This window comes from Ranitomeya imitator, chromosome 1 (assembly GCF_032444005.1).
Source record: "Ranitomeya imitator isolate aRanImi1 chromosome 1, aRanImi1.pri, whole genome shotgun sequence".
Classification (NCBI taxonomy): Eukaryota; Metazoa; Chordata; class Amphibia; order Anura; family Dendrobatidae; genus Ranitomeya; species Ranitomeya imitator.
The window spans coordinates 904997230-905014134 of record NC_091282.1 but is presented as its reverse complement, the minus strand read 5'-3'; the positions used below and the strand labels follow the sequence as shown (position 1 = coordinate 905014134).

Sequence of the window (16905 nt, the reverse complement as noted above, 5' to 3'; positions counted from 1 at the left end):
ATGTGGTGGACTGTAGTAATTTTCATAGTAGTTTCACTTCAACAATGAGAAATAGAATTAATAAAAAAAATCCAGAAAATACCATAGTATGATTTGCAAATAATTAATTAGCATTTTATTGCATGAAATAAGCATTTGATACAATAGAAAAATAGAAAATAATATTTGGTAGAAACCTTTTTTTGCAATTACAGATGTCAGATGTTTCCTGTACTTCTTGACAAAGTTTTCTCCCAAAGCAGCAGTGAATTTGGACCAATTTGCCATACAGATCTCCAGATCTTTGAGGGTTCGTGGCTGTGTTACGGGGTATATGACAGAGCAGGTAGAGACACTCGGCCGATAAACAATGTAATGAGATTTCTTTGAACAGGGAACTGGGCATCACAAATGAAGGTAATTCTCCAGTGTCCAGAGTCAAAAAATGCGCCCACAATGACTTCACACAAAGGGAGCATATCCGGTGGCGCCACCTGGCAATCTGACACCAGGAAAATACAAATAGTGCTTGGATGAATTCAATGGTTCCAGCAGATGAGGGACACCACAGTCCTACATGGCAGCTTCAAACAATACGCAGTCACTAGGATCTCACCTAAGCATAAGATCACAGTCCTTTGCAAGTAACCACCAAACTTAAGGTACCGTCACATTTAGCGACGCTGCAGCGATCTAGACAATGATGTTAATCGCTACAGCGTCTCTGTGTGGTCGCTGGAGAGCTGTCACACAGACAGCTCTCCAGCGACCAACTATGCGAAGTCCCCGAGTAACCAGGGTAAACATCGGGTTACTAAGTGCAGGGCCGCGCTTAGTAACCCGATGTTTACCCTGGTTACCAGGGGACTGCGGCATTGTTGGTCGCTGGAGAGCTGTCTATGTGATGAAACAGCGACGCTGCAGCAATCAGCATCATTGTCTAGATCGCTGCAGCGTCGCTAAATGTGACGGTACCTTTAGGTATGAGGAGATCCATCTAAAGGCCAAAGCTGTAATGTCAACAGATCAGAACATCTGTAGTAAGAGGGAATGGTCCACTGTATCAAAGACAGATGGCAGATACAGGAGGAGGACAAACTCGCGTTGCTTTTATTTGGCAGTAGGTTGTTGATGACTTTAGTCAGGGCAGTTGCAGTGGAATGGTGCGGTCTGAAGCCAGATTGTACTTGGTCAAAGAGGGAGGAAGTGGAGAGGTGGGATTAGTTTAAAATGAACATGCTCCAGTAGTTTCGTGGCCTAGGGGAGAAATATGGGGCAATAGGTGATCACAGAGGATGGGTCAAGGGCGTGCTTTTTGAGGATGGGTGTGATTGAGATATGTGTCAATCAGGAGAGAAGACACAAGTTATTAGTGACAGGTTGAAGAGGTGGGTTGGGCTTGTGATGAAGATTGTGTTAAATATTGGAATGAGGTGGGATGTTATTGTGTCACGTTCACAGGTGGTGAGGCAAAGTATTCAGATGAGAGGAAAGTGTGGGGGAACTGGTGAACGCAGAAAAGAATTGAAATGACTGAATAGCTGTTTAGGGTTGTGAGACAGGTATGATATGAGGGCTGAGAAGGCGGTTGGTTTTGCTTCATTCATAATTTCAACAGAATTTTTACTACTTCTGTTACTGGATGGGTAACTCCTCTCACTTTCTTTGCCAGCCGTACAATGGTACGCTTTGTAGATGAGGGCCAGAAAGAACATGTGATCCAGTATATGGCAACCGCTGCATCAAGTGGCCTCTGCTCTTCTTCCTCCACTTTAACATCACACACAGTATAGTCCTCAGTGGTGACACTCCAACTAAACTTTTTTTCCCCAACATCACAACTCTCCAAGCTCCCAACTGACTGTGGGGAACCACAGATGGACGATTCTGCAGAGCTGTTCACACACTATATTCCATAGGTATCATATGGCTGCTCTAAACATTCACAGAGTCAAGTTTATTAAATAATCTGAACCAATGGGCACATATTTTCACACTTAGATCTATGGCCTGACAAATTTTATTCAGAGCATAAACCAAACCCTCTTGAACAGACGTTAAATCCATTGGGTGAAGGTGATCCATTTGTGACAAGACTCAGATATTTGAGGCGTCCACAGACTGTACTGTGCTGTCAAGGCAGTAAGAGGAGGAGGGTGCCTCGCAGGGTGAGGAATGGGAGAACAGAGAGGATGACGATGAGGTAGTAGCTCACACATGTTGTAAACCCCGAGGCATGCAGCTAACTAGCTCAGCAGAGGAGGAGGATGAAGATGAGGTTGCGTACAACGAGTTATGCAATCACCACAACCAATGCATCCTGAGGCCCAACTCTTGCAGTGGACAGCATTTTTCGCGGTTTTGCATTTGCCTAGCATGGGTCCTTTTTTGCACACTTTAAAAAATAATAAAAAGCATGCTGTAAAAATTTTGTAAAAACAGAGTAAAAAAAAAAAATTTCAGTACTACATGAGGGGCCCAAATGCATTTAACCCCTTAAAAACATCAGTTACTTATTCAAATCTGTGAAAATGGGCTGTTTGCCCACTTTGATGCCAGTTCTGGTGCCCAGAACCCATTTGGGCCAGGCTGGAGGGACCTGGGTTTGATGCATGGCATCGCTCTCTGTGTATTTTAAGTGTCAGATCAGTGGCCCAAAGGCATTTAACCCCTTAAAAACATCAGTTACTTATTCAAATCTAAGAAAATGGGATGTTTGCCCACATTGATGCCAGTTCTGGTGCGAAGAACCCATTTGGGACAGGCAGGAGGGACGTGGATTTGATGCAGGGCATCACTGTCTGTATATTTTAAGTGTCAGATCAGTGGCCCAAAGGCATTTAACCTCTTAAAAACATCAGTTACTTATTCAAATCTGTGAAAATGGGCTGTTTGCCCACTTTGATGCCAGTTCTGGTGGCCAGACCCCATTTGGGCCAGGCTGAAGGGACCTGGGTTTGATGCAGGGCATCACTGTCTATGTATTTTAAGTGTCGTATTAGTGGCCCAAAGGCATTTAACCCCTTAAAAACATCAGTTACTTATTCAAATATGTGAAAATGGGCTGTTTGCCCACTTTGATGCCAGTTCTGGTGGCCAGACCCCATTTGGGCCAGGCTGAAGGGACCTGGGTTTGATGCAGGGCATCACTGTCTGTGAATTTTAAGTGTTGTATCAGTGGCCCAAAGGCATTTAACCCCTTAAAAACATCAGTTACTTATTCAAATCTGTGGAAATGGGCTGTTTGCCCACTTTGATGCCAGTTCTGGTGCCCAGAACCCATTTGGGCCAGGCTGAAGGGACCTGGGTTTGATGCAGGGCATTACTGTCTATGTATTTTAAGTGTTGTATCAGTGGCCAAAAGGCATTTCACCCCTTAAAAACATCAGTTACTTATTCAAATCTGTGGAAATGGGCTGTTTGCCCACTTTGATGCCAGTTCTGGTGCCCAGAACCCATTTGGGCCAGGCTGAAGGGACCTGGGTTTGATGCAGGGCATTACTGTCTATGTATTTTAAGTGTTGTATCAGTGGCCAAAAGGCATTTCACCCCTTAAAAACATCAGTTACTTATTCAAATATGTGAAAATGGTCTGTTTGCCCACTTTGATGCCAGTTCTGGTGCCCAGAACCAATTTGGGCCAGGCTGAATGGACCTGGGTTTGATGCAGGGCATCACTGTCTGTGAATTTTAAGTGTTGTATCAGTGGCCCAAAGGTATTTAACCCCTTAAAAACATCACTTACTTATTCAAATCTGTGAAAATGGGCTGTTTGCCCACTTTGATGCCAGTTCTGGTGCCCAGAACCCATTTGGGCCAGGCTGAAGGGACCTGGATTTGATGCAGGGCATCATTGTCTGTATATTTTAAGTGTCAGATCAGTGGCCCAAAGGCATTTAACCCCTTAAATACATCAGTTACTTATTCAAATCTAAGAAAATGGGCTGTTTGCCCACTTTGATGCCAGTTCTGGTGCGCAGAACCCATTTGGGCCAGGCTGGAGGGACGTGGATTTGATGCAGGGCATCACTGTCTGTGTATTTTGTGCATCAGATCAGTGGCCCAAAGGCATTTAACCCCTTAAAAACATCAGTTACTTATTCAAATATGTGAAAATGGGCTGTTTGCCCACTTTGATGCCAGTTCTGGTGCCCAGAACCCATTTGGGCCAGGCTGAAGGGACCTGGGTTTGATGCAGGGCATCACTGTCTGTGAATTTTAAGTGTTGTATCAGTGGCCCAAAGGCATTTAACCCCTTAAAAACATCAGTTACTTATTCAAATATGTGAAAATGGGCTGTTTGCCCACTTTGATGCCAGTTCTGGTGCCCAGAACCCATTTGGGCCAGTTTGAATGGACCTGGGTTTGATGCAGGGCATCACTGTCTGTGTATTTTAAGTGTCGTATCAGTGGCCCAAAGGCATTTAACCCCTTAAAAACATCAGTTACTTATTCATATGTCCAAAATTTACTGTCTGCCCACTTTGATGCCAGTTCTGATGACCAGAACCCATTTGGGCCAGGCTGGAAATAACTGGTTTGGATGTGGGGCGCCCTGTTCTATATGTCTGCAGTGTGAGATCAGTGGCCCAAAGGCATTTAACCCTTTCTTCAGCGCTCTTTGGTGCCCACTTTGATGCCCATTTTTGTGCCAGTTTTATTATTTTTGTAGCCGTTTTTAAGCGTATTCACATTAGGGCTCCTCGCTGCATTGTGTGTTATTATTGTGATGCTTATTTTTAGTTGTTAAACCTATAAAAAACAGAAAAGAAAAAATTGCCGAATAAGAAACTGACGAATAAGAAACCAACTTCAGCTCCGAATAAGAAACTGACGAATAAGAAACCAACTTCAGCTTCGTCTGAGGGGCTGTATAAGTGTATACACAGCACTATACTGTAAACAGGTCCACACTATATACATACAGTATACACAGACACACTGTAATGCAGGATATAGTGTGGACTTGTATATACAGTATGGTACTGTGTAGGACAGGAGCTGCAAGAAAGATACAGACAGACAGGCAGACACACACACAGATAGACACAGATCATACTCGCCAACCTCGACACTGTGAAGACTCAACCACTTCACCTCTGGATCTTCAGTGACTGAAGATCCAGAGTGAAGTCCTGCCGCGCTCCGCGGTGGAGAATCCTCTTTTCGCGCCGACATCGTGGCTCTGTGTCCTTCCTCGAAGGTAGCTGAACAAACCCTCATCTGATCTAATCTGAGGGAGCGATCATATAGCTGAATAGGTAGCGCCTAGAAGCTTCTGTTGGGATCTGAGAAGGCTGCCGCATGCCATAAGCTAAGCATTACGTACAGGGAGGGTACTAAGGAAGTCTGGCTAGCCAGGTCAGTGGATGCTGACGCAGGTCAGGTGCCATGACTCTGCCGCTCTGTGCCGGCCACCGAGATGTAGGACCGTAGCCAGGTCCCTACACTTTCAATAGTTTCTCTTTTGTTAAATGTTCCTTATCATTAGAAACGGTTCACAGCAAAAAGACGTGTATTTCACGTTTTGAGATATTTATCCCTATATTAATTAGACATATTGGTCTTGTAGTAGATCTTCCTTTCCTCCATCCAGGGTAATATTAGTACTATATCCCATCTAGTTCATGGGGATGGGGACAGCATGGACCTGTGTGATTTCAAATGCCAGGGCTGCAGTTCAGCCCCAGTCTGTACCTGATCTATAACTAATCCCTTTTGTCCGTTATAACTCACAGACATTGCAAAACCCCCTGATCTCCTTAATAGGTCATAGCAGCAAGATGAACACAAGGAGTCACATGTATAACAGTCATGTAGTAGCCCACTGGCCGCCATGGCCCACACAAGGCCAGTCAGTCAGTCAGTCAGTCAGTCAGTCACACTCTCCTTGTGTCACCGTGCTGTCTCCTCACACAGCGGATGGCTCCGCCCCCTGGGTCATTTCCCGCCCATCTCTTCCCCATTCCTCTCTCCTCAGTGTCCGCTTCTCTCCAGGCTCAGTCCTCTCCCTGCGGTGACAGCTGTGCCGGGCCATGTTCTGGCTGCACGTCCTGGTGTCCCTGGCACCCTGCTGGTCCCATGCCCAGGACTACGACCCTCCTCGGTATAACTTGAGCCTGGACCTGCCGCCGGAGCAGCGCTGGCAACCGGTGCTGAGACAGTACAACAACACAGACGTGAAGGAGGCCATGCGCTATGTGCTGGAGTGAGTAACCAACTGTGTGTACAGCCCCAGCGGTGACCTGTAACCTGGCCATTCTCCACCAACACATGGCACACGTGGGGTGTGGGAAAGCTGGGTGACAAACTGTGAGGGAGCTATGGAAGTAGCCATGATTGTCACCCTGCTGTCCTAGGAGAAGAGATGACCTAAGTTGTGGTGTGTTACATATGTAAATTATATATCTATCTATATATATGTAAACTATATATATATGTGTGTGAATCTAAGTCAAATTAAAGGGGTAGTTCACTACTAGGACAACCTCTTTAACGAAATGTGCGGTCCCAAAAAAATAATAAAGCCTATAGTCACCACTGGTTCCACTGTGTCGGCACTCACTCTCCCCGTGGCTGTGGTGTTGTGATACGTGACCCGGCACCCAATCAGCGCTGGCGACACTGTCTCCACCTTCGGACAAACTGAACATGAAGAAGAAGTCAGGGATCAGCTGCAGCCCGGACTGCCTCTTCATGTTCATTTTTTCCAAAGGTGGAAACAGTGACGCCAGCGCTGATTGGGTGCCGGGCATCACGTGTCATTCCACCGTATCACAGCCCGCAGGACCGCAAGAGCCGACACTGCTCGAACAGCATGGGAGGAGAGTATAGGGGTTATTGTTTTATCTGGGCCAAATATTTTATTTATGAAAAGATTGTCCTAGAGGTAGACAACCCCTTTAAGGCCAGTTTCACACGTCAGTGGCTCCGGTACGTGAGGTGACAGTTTCCTCACGTACCGGAGCCACTGACACACGTAGAGACATTAAAATCAATGCATCTTTTCAGATGTCGTTGATTTTTTGCGGACCGTGTCTCCGTGTGCCAAACACGGAGACATGTCAGTGTTCGTGGGAGCGCAAGTATTACACGGACCCATTAAAGTCAATGGGTCCGTGTAAAACACGTACCGCACACGGACGTTGTCCGTGTGCTGTGCAGGAGACAGCACTACATTAAGCGCTGTCCCCCCCACTAGTGCTGAAGCCGCGACTCATATCTTCTCTCCAGCAGCGTTTGCTGTAGGGAAGATATGAATATTAGTGTGTAAAATGCCTTTCCAGGTCCCCGCCCCCCTCCCACCCCCTGTGCGCACGTGACCGCTCATACAGGAGAAGATGCTGCCAGCACAGGACGCTGCGGCGAGGGATCCGGAAGCTAAGTGGGTATTTTAATCACAGCGGGGGGGGGGGGGGGAGGCGCACAGGGTGTGGGAGGGGTGGGGGACCTGGAAAGGCATTTTACACACTAATATTCATATCCTCTCTACAGCAAACGCTGCTGCAGGGAAGATATGAATGGGGCTTTAGCACGATGCCGGGGACAGCGCTATACTTTAGCGCTGTCTCCGGCACGGTGCGTGTAGTACCCAGTGGGCACACGGACGCGGATAATTCCGGTACCGATTTTTCCGGTACCGGAATTATCTGGACGTGTGAGACTGCCCTAATATGTGGTGTGACCACATTTTGTCTTCAGAACAGCATCAGTTCTTCTAGGAACACTTGTGTACAAGTTATGAAGGAACTCGATGGAGTTTGTTCCAAACATCTTAGAGAACTAACCACAAATCTTCTGGGGATGCAGGCTTGGGCAATTGAAAGGTAGAGTAGTTATAGATAGAACATCAATGGGCTGAAATGTGGAAAATATTTGCGTATTTCTCGCAAGTCACACAGATGTCCGTGTGGTGTCCGAGTTTTTCTCACACCCATAGACTTGCATTGGTGAGACTCGGGCGATATATGCGTACAGTTGCAGCATGCTGCGATTTCAGTCGCACGCTGAATACACCAGAGGAAAAAAATGGTGATGTGAGCTGCCCCATAGATAAACACTGGTCCGAGTGCTATGCGATGTTTTCTCGCACAGCACTCGTCCGTATTATACGCTAGTGTGACTCCAGCCATACAGAGTCGATCTGAACATCGCCTCTATGTAGCAGGGCCGATCAGGCTATGGCAGCATGCCAAAAGTAAAAAAAAATGGTTTTAAAAATATAAACAACATTTTTAAAAATATAATAGTTCAAACCACCCCCCTTTCACCCCATTCAAAATAAAACAATAAAAATAAAATGAAACCCACACATATTTGGTATCTCTGCGTTCACAATCGCCCGATCTGTCAATAAAAAAAAGAACTAACCTGATCGCTAAACAGAGTAGCAAGAAAAAAAGTAAAAGAGCCAAAATTACGTTTTTTTTGTCGCCGCGACATTGCATTAAAATGCAATAGTAGGCGATCAAAAGATCGTATCTGCATCAAAATATCAATAAAAATATCAGCTTGGTACCCAAAAAATAAGTCCTCACCCAACCCAAGATCACAGAAAATGGAGACGCTACCGGTATCGGAAAATGGCGCAATTTTTTTTTTTTTTAACAAAGTTTGGAATTATTTTCACCACTTTGATAAAAAAAAACCTAGACATGTTTGGTGTCTATGAACTCGTAATGACCTGGAGAATAATAATAGCAGGTCAGTTTTAGCATTTAGTGAACCTAGTAAAAAAAAGCCAAACAAAAAACAAGTGTGGGATTGCACTTTTTTTGCAATTTCATCGCACATGGAATTCTTTTCCCGTTTTCTAGTACACGACAATGGTTCAAAAGTACAACTCGTCCCGCAAAAAACAAGACCTCACATGGCCATATTGACGGAAAAATAAAACAGTTATGGCTCTGGGAAGAAGGGGAGCGAAAAACGAAAACACAAAACTGAAAGAAGCTCTGGGGTTAAGGGGTTAAAATGGCCCCTATGTGTCTGCTTCATGATAAAATTGCCCCTATAAAATGTTAAAGCCCTCTGTGACTGAACTAGAAAGTAACTGCTCACATTTTGCCCCCATAGACAGGAAAATATCCTGTTGTGCCTCTTTGATGGTTAGGCTAGGTTCACATTGCGTTAGTGGGTGTCTGCTGACGGAATCCATTACATAGCGCAACTAACGCTATGTAACGGATCCGTTAGCGCACCCATTGACCGCAATGTATGTAACACATCGCTAACGCATGCCAGTTTTGGCATGTGTTAGCGATGTTCCCTTATTTTCTGACGGACCTCAAACGCTGCTTGCAGCGTTTTTGGGTCCGTTCTCGCTACCACAGATCGGGCATCTGCGCTAGCGCGATCGCTAAACGCGATCCCTTTTTAGACATTGCGTTAACGCAGTCGGTTAGCATATGCGCTAAACGGACTGCACTAACGCAATGTGAACCTAGCCTTACAATACTCTGAGTGGCCCTATAATTTAATATAGCATCTTAAGTGTCCTATTAATATTGAATAACATCTGCTTAGCAATTATTAATCCACTCTATGAATCAACCAAAGTAATAATGCCCAGGTTCACACTATATATAGAAATTATGCCCCCGAGTCCCCCACATACAGTTCTGATGTCTACGACACACAGTTTGATGGCTCACACAACCCGCTTCAAGTACTGACTCACAAAAAGTAAAGTAAACACTATGGCGTATAAACTATTAGAAACTCGCAAAATATTTGCACATTGCATAGTTGGCAAAAATTTCGCAACTTGCCATTTTCATCGAGCTATGCTAAAATGGATGGAAAACCGGCGTGACACCACAGCTCATCTAACTCATGATGAGCTATAGCGTTACTTGCGTCTTGACACTTCTGATTCATTAAGAAGCAATGGCTTCTTAAAGGGAACCTGTCACCCCGTTTTTTCAGATTGAGCTATAAATACTGTTAAATAGGGCCTGCGCTGTGCGTTACTATAGTGTATGTAGTGTACCCTGATTCCCCATGTATGCTGAGAAATACATTACCAAAGTCGCCGTTTTCGCCTGTCAATCAGGCTGGTCTGGTCAGGTGGGCGTGTTCACAGCGCTCTTTTCTTCCCCAGCTTTCCGTTGGTGGCGTAGTGGTGTGCGCATGTCCAAGGTCCGAATTCCCTGCGCCCACGTGAAGACACAGCGCGCGATCTGCGCTGTCATCCCTTTCATCGGTGGTATCAGAGCACAACAAACAGAACCCTAAAAAAATGATGATAAATATGATATAAGAATAATAAAGGGACAAAGTAATGTATATAAAAATGCCTTTATTCAAATATATGGCAATGGCACTAACAATGTGCCTGTACTTGGAGGAAAATAATATAGATAAAATAATACTAATAAAATATATAAACGGACAACAGAAAATAACAGATCACTAGGTATACCATATACACTATCTCATTATACCATAAGGTTATACCGATATCCACCAAGGTCTAGACAAAAACTGATATTAAAATATGTGCAGCCATGCAACAAAGTGCATAAAAACAAAAATATAAAAAAATAATAATAATGAATAAAGAAAAAATAATAATAGTGAAAAAAAGGGGTCACACAAATATAGTGTAAATATTTGAAGAAAAAAGTGAAAAAATATATATATGAATATATGAAAAAATATATATATAAAAAAATACCAAGTGTCTGGCAATATATAAAAAATAAATAAATAATGTATATATATATATTATAAAAGGTAAATGAATACAATAGTGAAACAATTTAATATAGTGGTCTAGAACAACTTATGGCAGATGCAGGTGCACCACATGATACAAATGTGTGCAGGAAAAGAAAGCACACTATACCTGAATAGAGTCAGGTTACACAATATAACTGAATATGTAAACGTGCATAATATGACAATATAGATAAACCTAGGTGCACAAAAGTGCACGCTATGCCGTGGTAAATTAAAAAAAGTCACACTGGACAGAGTATAACCTGAAAGGAATATCAGTAAATATATTGATGGCGAAAATAAAAAAAAAAAAGGATTGTGGTATTACCTATAAGTGTCCGTTCCTCCAAGATACAGAGCACCCCGACGCGCGTTTCGGACGCTAATCCCCTGACGAAGGATTAGCGTCCGAAACGCGCGTCGGGGTGCTCTGTATCTTGGAGGAACGGACACTTATAGGTAATACCACAATCCTTTTTTTTTTTTATTTTCGCCATCAATATATTTACTGCTATTCCTTTCAGGTTATACTCTGTCCAGTGTGACTTTTTTCAATTTACCACGGCATAGCGTGCACTTTTGTGCACCTAGGTTTATCTATATTGCCATATTATGTACGTTTACATATTCAGTTATATTGTGTAACCTGACTCTATTCAGGTATAGTGTGCTTTCTTTTCCTGCACACATTTGTATCATGTGGTGCACCTGCATCTGCCATAAGTTGTTCTAGACCACTATATTACATTGTTTCACTATTGTATTCATTTACCTTTTATAATATATATATATACATTATTTATTTATTTTTTATATATTGCCAGACACTTGGTATTTTTTTATATATATATTTTTTCATATATTCATATATATATTTTTTCACTTTTTTCTTCAAATATTTACACTATATTTGTGTGACCCCTTTTTTTCACTATTATTATTTTTTCTTTATTCATTATTATTATTTTTTTATATTTTTGTTTTTATGCACTTTGTTGCATGGCTGCACATATTTTAATATCAGTTTTTGTCTAGACCTTGGTGGATATCGGTATAACCTTATGGTATAATGAGATAGTGTATATGGTATACCTAGTGATCTGTTATTTTCTGTTGTCCGTTTATATATTTTATTAGTATTATTTTATCTATATTATTTTCCTCCAAGTACAGGCACATTGTTAGTGCCATTGCCATATATTTGAATAAAGGCATTTTTATATACATTACTTTGTCCCTTTATTATTCTTATATCATATTTATCATCATTTTCTTAGGGTTCTGTTTGTTGTGCTCTGATATATATTCTGAGTGGTTATCCACTCATTTTTTCTGTGTATCGACCACTTTCCACCTATACAAATTTTATATATATATACATACTTTTTATTATTTCCAGTGGGTATTTGTGGTTTTTACACCTTGCTCAATTTCCTTTCATCGGTGGGGGCGGCCATCTTCCTGGGGCCGCGCGTGCGCAGATGGAGTGCTCTGCTGCACGGGGCTTCAGGAAAATGGCCGCGGAATGCCGCGCGTGCGCACAAGAGATCGCGGCGGCCATTTCCCCAAAGCCGAGTTTGCATCTCGGCTTTGGGAAAATGGCCGCCGCGATCTCTTGTGCGCACGGGCGGCGTCCCGCGGCCATTTTCCTGAAGCCCCGTGCAGCAGAGCACTCCATCTGCGCACGCGCGGCCCCAGGAAGATGGCCGCCCCCACCGATGAAAAGGATGACAGCGCAGATCGCGCGCTGTGTCTTCACGTGGGCGCAGGGAATTCGGACCTTGGACATGCGCACACCACTACGCCACCAACGGAAACCTGGGGAAGAAAAGAACGCTGTGAACACGCCCACCTGACCAGACCAGCCTGATTGACAGGCGAAAACGGCGACTTTGGTAATGTCTTTCTCAGCATACATGGGGAATCAGGGTACACTACATACACTATAGTAACGCACAGCGCAGGCCCTATTTAACAGTATTTATAGCTCAATCTGAAAAAACGGGGTGACAGGTTCCCTTTAATGAATTAGGGACCTCTGACTCCAATGTGCCCTCTCATCAAAACTGTCATGAACAATGCCGCTGTTGATGAATCGGGGCCAAAGAGTCCAGGAAGTCAAGTTGTGTCCCCAATAAAGCCTGACAACATCTCAACACAAGCCTGTCTGGGATTACATGAAGAAGACAGAAGGATTTGTGCAAGCCTTTATTCACAGAAGATCTGTGTTTAGTCCTCCAAAACTGCCAAGTTCCTTCAAAACTGTGTATAAGTGTGCCTAGAAGAATTGATGCTTCGATGTAGTTTTGAGGACAAAGGGTGGCAACACCAAATAATGATTTGATTTAGCTTTCTGTATTGTTCATTCACTTTCCATTTTGATAAAAGATAAAAATAAACTGTATTCACTTCTATTTGTAAAAGCGTTTTCACTTTATAGTATTTTTTCCACATCTTCCTAAAACTTTTGCACAGTATTTTACTATGTGGAATGCTATTGTCGTTATGTCTGCCATGTCTCCAAGCTGTGGCCGTCATTTTGGTCATACTTACGTTCATGACCATATGTAATATTTCCGTTCTTTAAACCTATTATATTGCTTAGTTGTGCACAATAATTTTATTTATATGTTACAGTACAACATTACCTAAATGGGTACATGCGATCATCCGTCCACTTGCAGAGGTAGAACTGGCTTTTCTCATTCATGAACCATATGCTGGAGAGATAAAGGGGATCGCTCGAACACTTGGAGTTAATGTTGGTGATGTAGTGGCCTTAAATCTCTGCTATGAAGCCACAGCGTAAGTTCCTATACAATTCCTACATTTACTGTAGGGATCAGATCTTCAAAGTATATTGTCTCGTTGTCCGAACTTTTCAGAGAAAAGAGATTGGCTGCAATCGAGCAGCTAGGCTCTAGTTTGGTCAGCATGAATCAGCAGTTTCCTCTTTAAGAAAATTGTCTGTCCCTATGATAACTTCTATCACACATTGCTTGCTCTGGGAACTTCCAGAAGTATGGCAGTCAGCATCCAGCAAATTTAAAAAGACAGGCTCTCAGAATTTGGACATTCACCAAGCTTGATTTGCTGTTCATTTGGGAATTCAACTATGACAGTGGAATTACTTTTTCTAAAGTATCATGATGCTAGAGCAAATGGTTAATTGACTCCCTTTTGAATGGGTACTGTTTAGTTGCACTGTATGGCCGATTTCACACGTCAGTGGCTCCAGTACGTGAGGTGGCAGTTTCCTCACGTACTGGAGACACTGACTCACGTAGACACATCAAAATCAATGTGTCTCTGCACATGTCAGCGTGTTTTCACGGACCGTGTGTCCGTTTGGAAAACACGGAGACATGTCAGTGTTCGTGGGAGCGCACGTATTACACGGACTCATTAAAGTCAATGGGTCCGTGTAAAACACGTACTGCACACGGATGTTGTCCGTGTGCAGTCCGTGTGCCGTGCAGGAGACAGCGCTACTCTAAGCGCTGTCCCCCCCGCGTGTGGTGCTGAAGCCCCATTCATTTCTTCTCTCCAGCAGCGTTCGCTGGAAAGAAGGAATGAATAATCTTTTTTTTTTATTTTTGTTTTTAAAATAAAGTTGCCGGTAATCTGCCCCCTCCCACCCCCTGTGCGCCCGCCCGCTGGCATTAAAATACTTACCCAGCTCCCTCGGCGCTTACATCCTCTCATCGTCGCTGCTTGTCCTGTATGAGCGGTCACGTGGTGCCGCACATTTCAGTGATGAATATGCGGCTCCACCTCCCATAGGGGTGGAGCCGCATATTCATTACTGTAATAAGCGGCACCACGTGACCGCTCATACAGGACAAGCAGCTATTAGATGCGCCAGTTCTGGAGCTTTGCCCGATTCTTCCCACTAGCCCTGTAGCGGTGGCAAGTGGGGTAATGAGGGGTTAATGTCACCTTCCTATTGCAAGGTGACATTAAGTCGGCTTAGTAATAGAGAGTTGTCAATAAGACACCTGTCCATTGGTGATGAGCTACTATACTCGTTGCTCAGGTTTTCCTGAGCACGCTCGGGTGGTGTTCGAGTACTTGTGAGTTCTCGGAGATTTAGTTTTCGTCGCTGCAGCTGTATGATTTGCGGCTGCTAGACAGCTTGAATACACGTGGGGATTCCCTAACAGCTAGGCAACCCCCACATGTACTCAGGCTGGCTAGCAGTTGTAAATCATGCAGCTGCGTCAACAAAAACTAAATCTCCGAGCACTCACAAATACTCGGAGACTACCCGAGTGTGCTCGGGAAAACCCAAGCAACGATTATACTCGCTCATCACTACTATCCATTACTAATCCTATAGTTGTTAAAGGGTTGTTAAAGGGTTAATCAAACACCACACAGTAAGAAAAATTGTTTTAATGAAATAAAACAATATACACAGTTTTTCCATCTTTATTAGTCTGCCATTCCAAGCGAAGCCCTCGATATCCTGTAAAAGATGTCAAAATAATAAACCATCAATATACCCATACCTGTCCGGCATACAGTCAGTCCCACGCAGTAATCCATATCTGAGGTATATACAGTTTACAACTGGGAGCGCTGCTAATGCAACCGCTTCTGGCTGTAAACTACTGGGGAATGAATGAAATGCTGGGAGCGCAACTTCAGTGACTAGCGGTGATGTCACCGAAGCTGCGCTCCCTGCCGACATGAACTCAAATGAATTCTTGATTTTCCCACGCTCAAGAGTTCATCTTAGTTCATGTCGGCAGGGAGCGCAGCTTCGGTGACGTCACCGCTAGTCACTGAAGCTCCGCTCCTAGCATTTCATTAATTCCCCAGTGGTTTACAACCGGGAGCAGTCGCATTACCAGCGCTCTCGGTTGTAAACTGTATATACCCCAGATATGGATTACTGCGTGGGACTGACTGTACACCGGACAGGTGCGGTTGCAAGTGGGGTAATGGTATTGGGGTTGATGTCAGTTTTCTATTGGCAGCAGACATGAAGCCCAGGGGTTAGTAATGGAGAGGTGTCTATTAGATGCCCCCATTACTAATCCGATAGTCATATTGTAAATAAAAAACACCCAGAAAAAGTCCTTTAATTGATATAAAGACACTGACACCTTTATTTCAAATTTAAAAAAAAAGTTATACTCTCCTTTTACACCTAATCCACTGAAGCCCATGTCCTCTGTAAAAGAAAAAAAAAATAAACCACCTGTCCTACGAGATGGTAATCCAGTCTTCCCGAGATGAGTGCAGCTCTGCTACATCTAGATGGCATGCAAAAGTTAATATGATGCGAGTGTTCAGCCTGGCAGCTAGCAGGGACACTGAGCTGCTCTTCTTTTTATCTATCATCTACCTACATATGTATTGATGAGTATTTACTTTGAAAACTGTCTTTAAATGACATAGAATAATTCTCTATGTAAATGTTAATGTTTAAATCGCATTGCATGCTGATCTCATACGCATGTCAGACGGATGCTAAGTGAGAAAATTTGCATTGTAGGCGCATGAAACTAGTCCGACTTTTCAGGAACATCGGACCGATTTTATTAACGCTGATGGGTATGAGCCCTACCTTGCCTTCCTGGCGCAGCGCTGAGTCTGTCGCTGCGTCTACTGTCTGTTATTATCTGCAACATTGACATTGTGTCGATAGCACTTCAGCCATTAAATAAGATCATGGATTAATGGAGCACTGTCGATGTGATGTCAGTGCTAACGATAGAAACAGACATCGGGAGACCCAGCGATGGACCAGTGGAGGGTGAGTAAAGCTTAGTTTGTTATTTTATATGGATCCTCAGAGAAGTATTTACTCCTAATTACAGAGTTGCATTTGTCATTTAGAACTTATTTCTAGTAGCCGTAATGATTAGGAAAACAATTGTTAACTTAGCTTTTTATTATTGTGATGTCACATATTATAATAAGGTGGACTAGTCCAAAAGTTGTGCCCTTAGTGTCCGATATTGCATTTCAGCCAGTTTTTTTTTTCCACGTCAATGCCTCTCAATTTATGACTTTTTGATTTGCAACAAATTTACCCAATGATTTGCACCTTTTTATCAAATTTTCTTTTGTGGTTTAGTTAGTTTTTACATAGATGTGGCACAGATGTTTTAGACAAATTCATGAAATTCAATTTAGTTATTAATATTTAGCATAACTATACTCCATTCACCACCCACTTGAAGTGATTTCATG

General features: G+C 43.3%; 1 protein-coding gene across 1 annotated transcript in view; it reads left to right on the top strand.

Moving 5' to 3' along the window:
- The first annotated feature begins 5940 nt into the window (after window positions 1–5940).
- LOC138654198 (N-acylethanolamine-hydrolyzing acid amidase-like) overlaps window positions 5941–16905 on the top strand; it is a 72864-nt gene continuing 61899 nt past the window's right edge. The window contains exons 1-2 of the mRNA XM_069743400.1: window positions 5941–6187; window positions 13339–13506. Of these exons, the coding sequence (XP_069599501.1) occupies window positions 6015–6187; window positions 13339–13506 (341 nt within the window). The 5' untranslated portion in view covers window positions 5941–6014. The remainder of the gene's footprint in view (window positions 6188–13338; window positions 13507–16905) is intronic.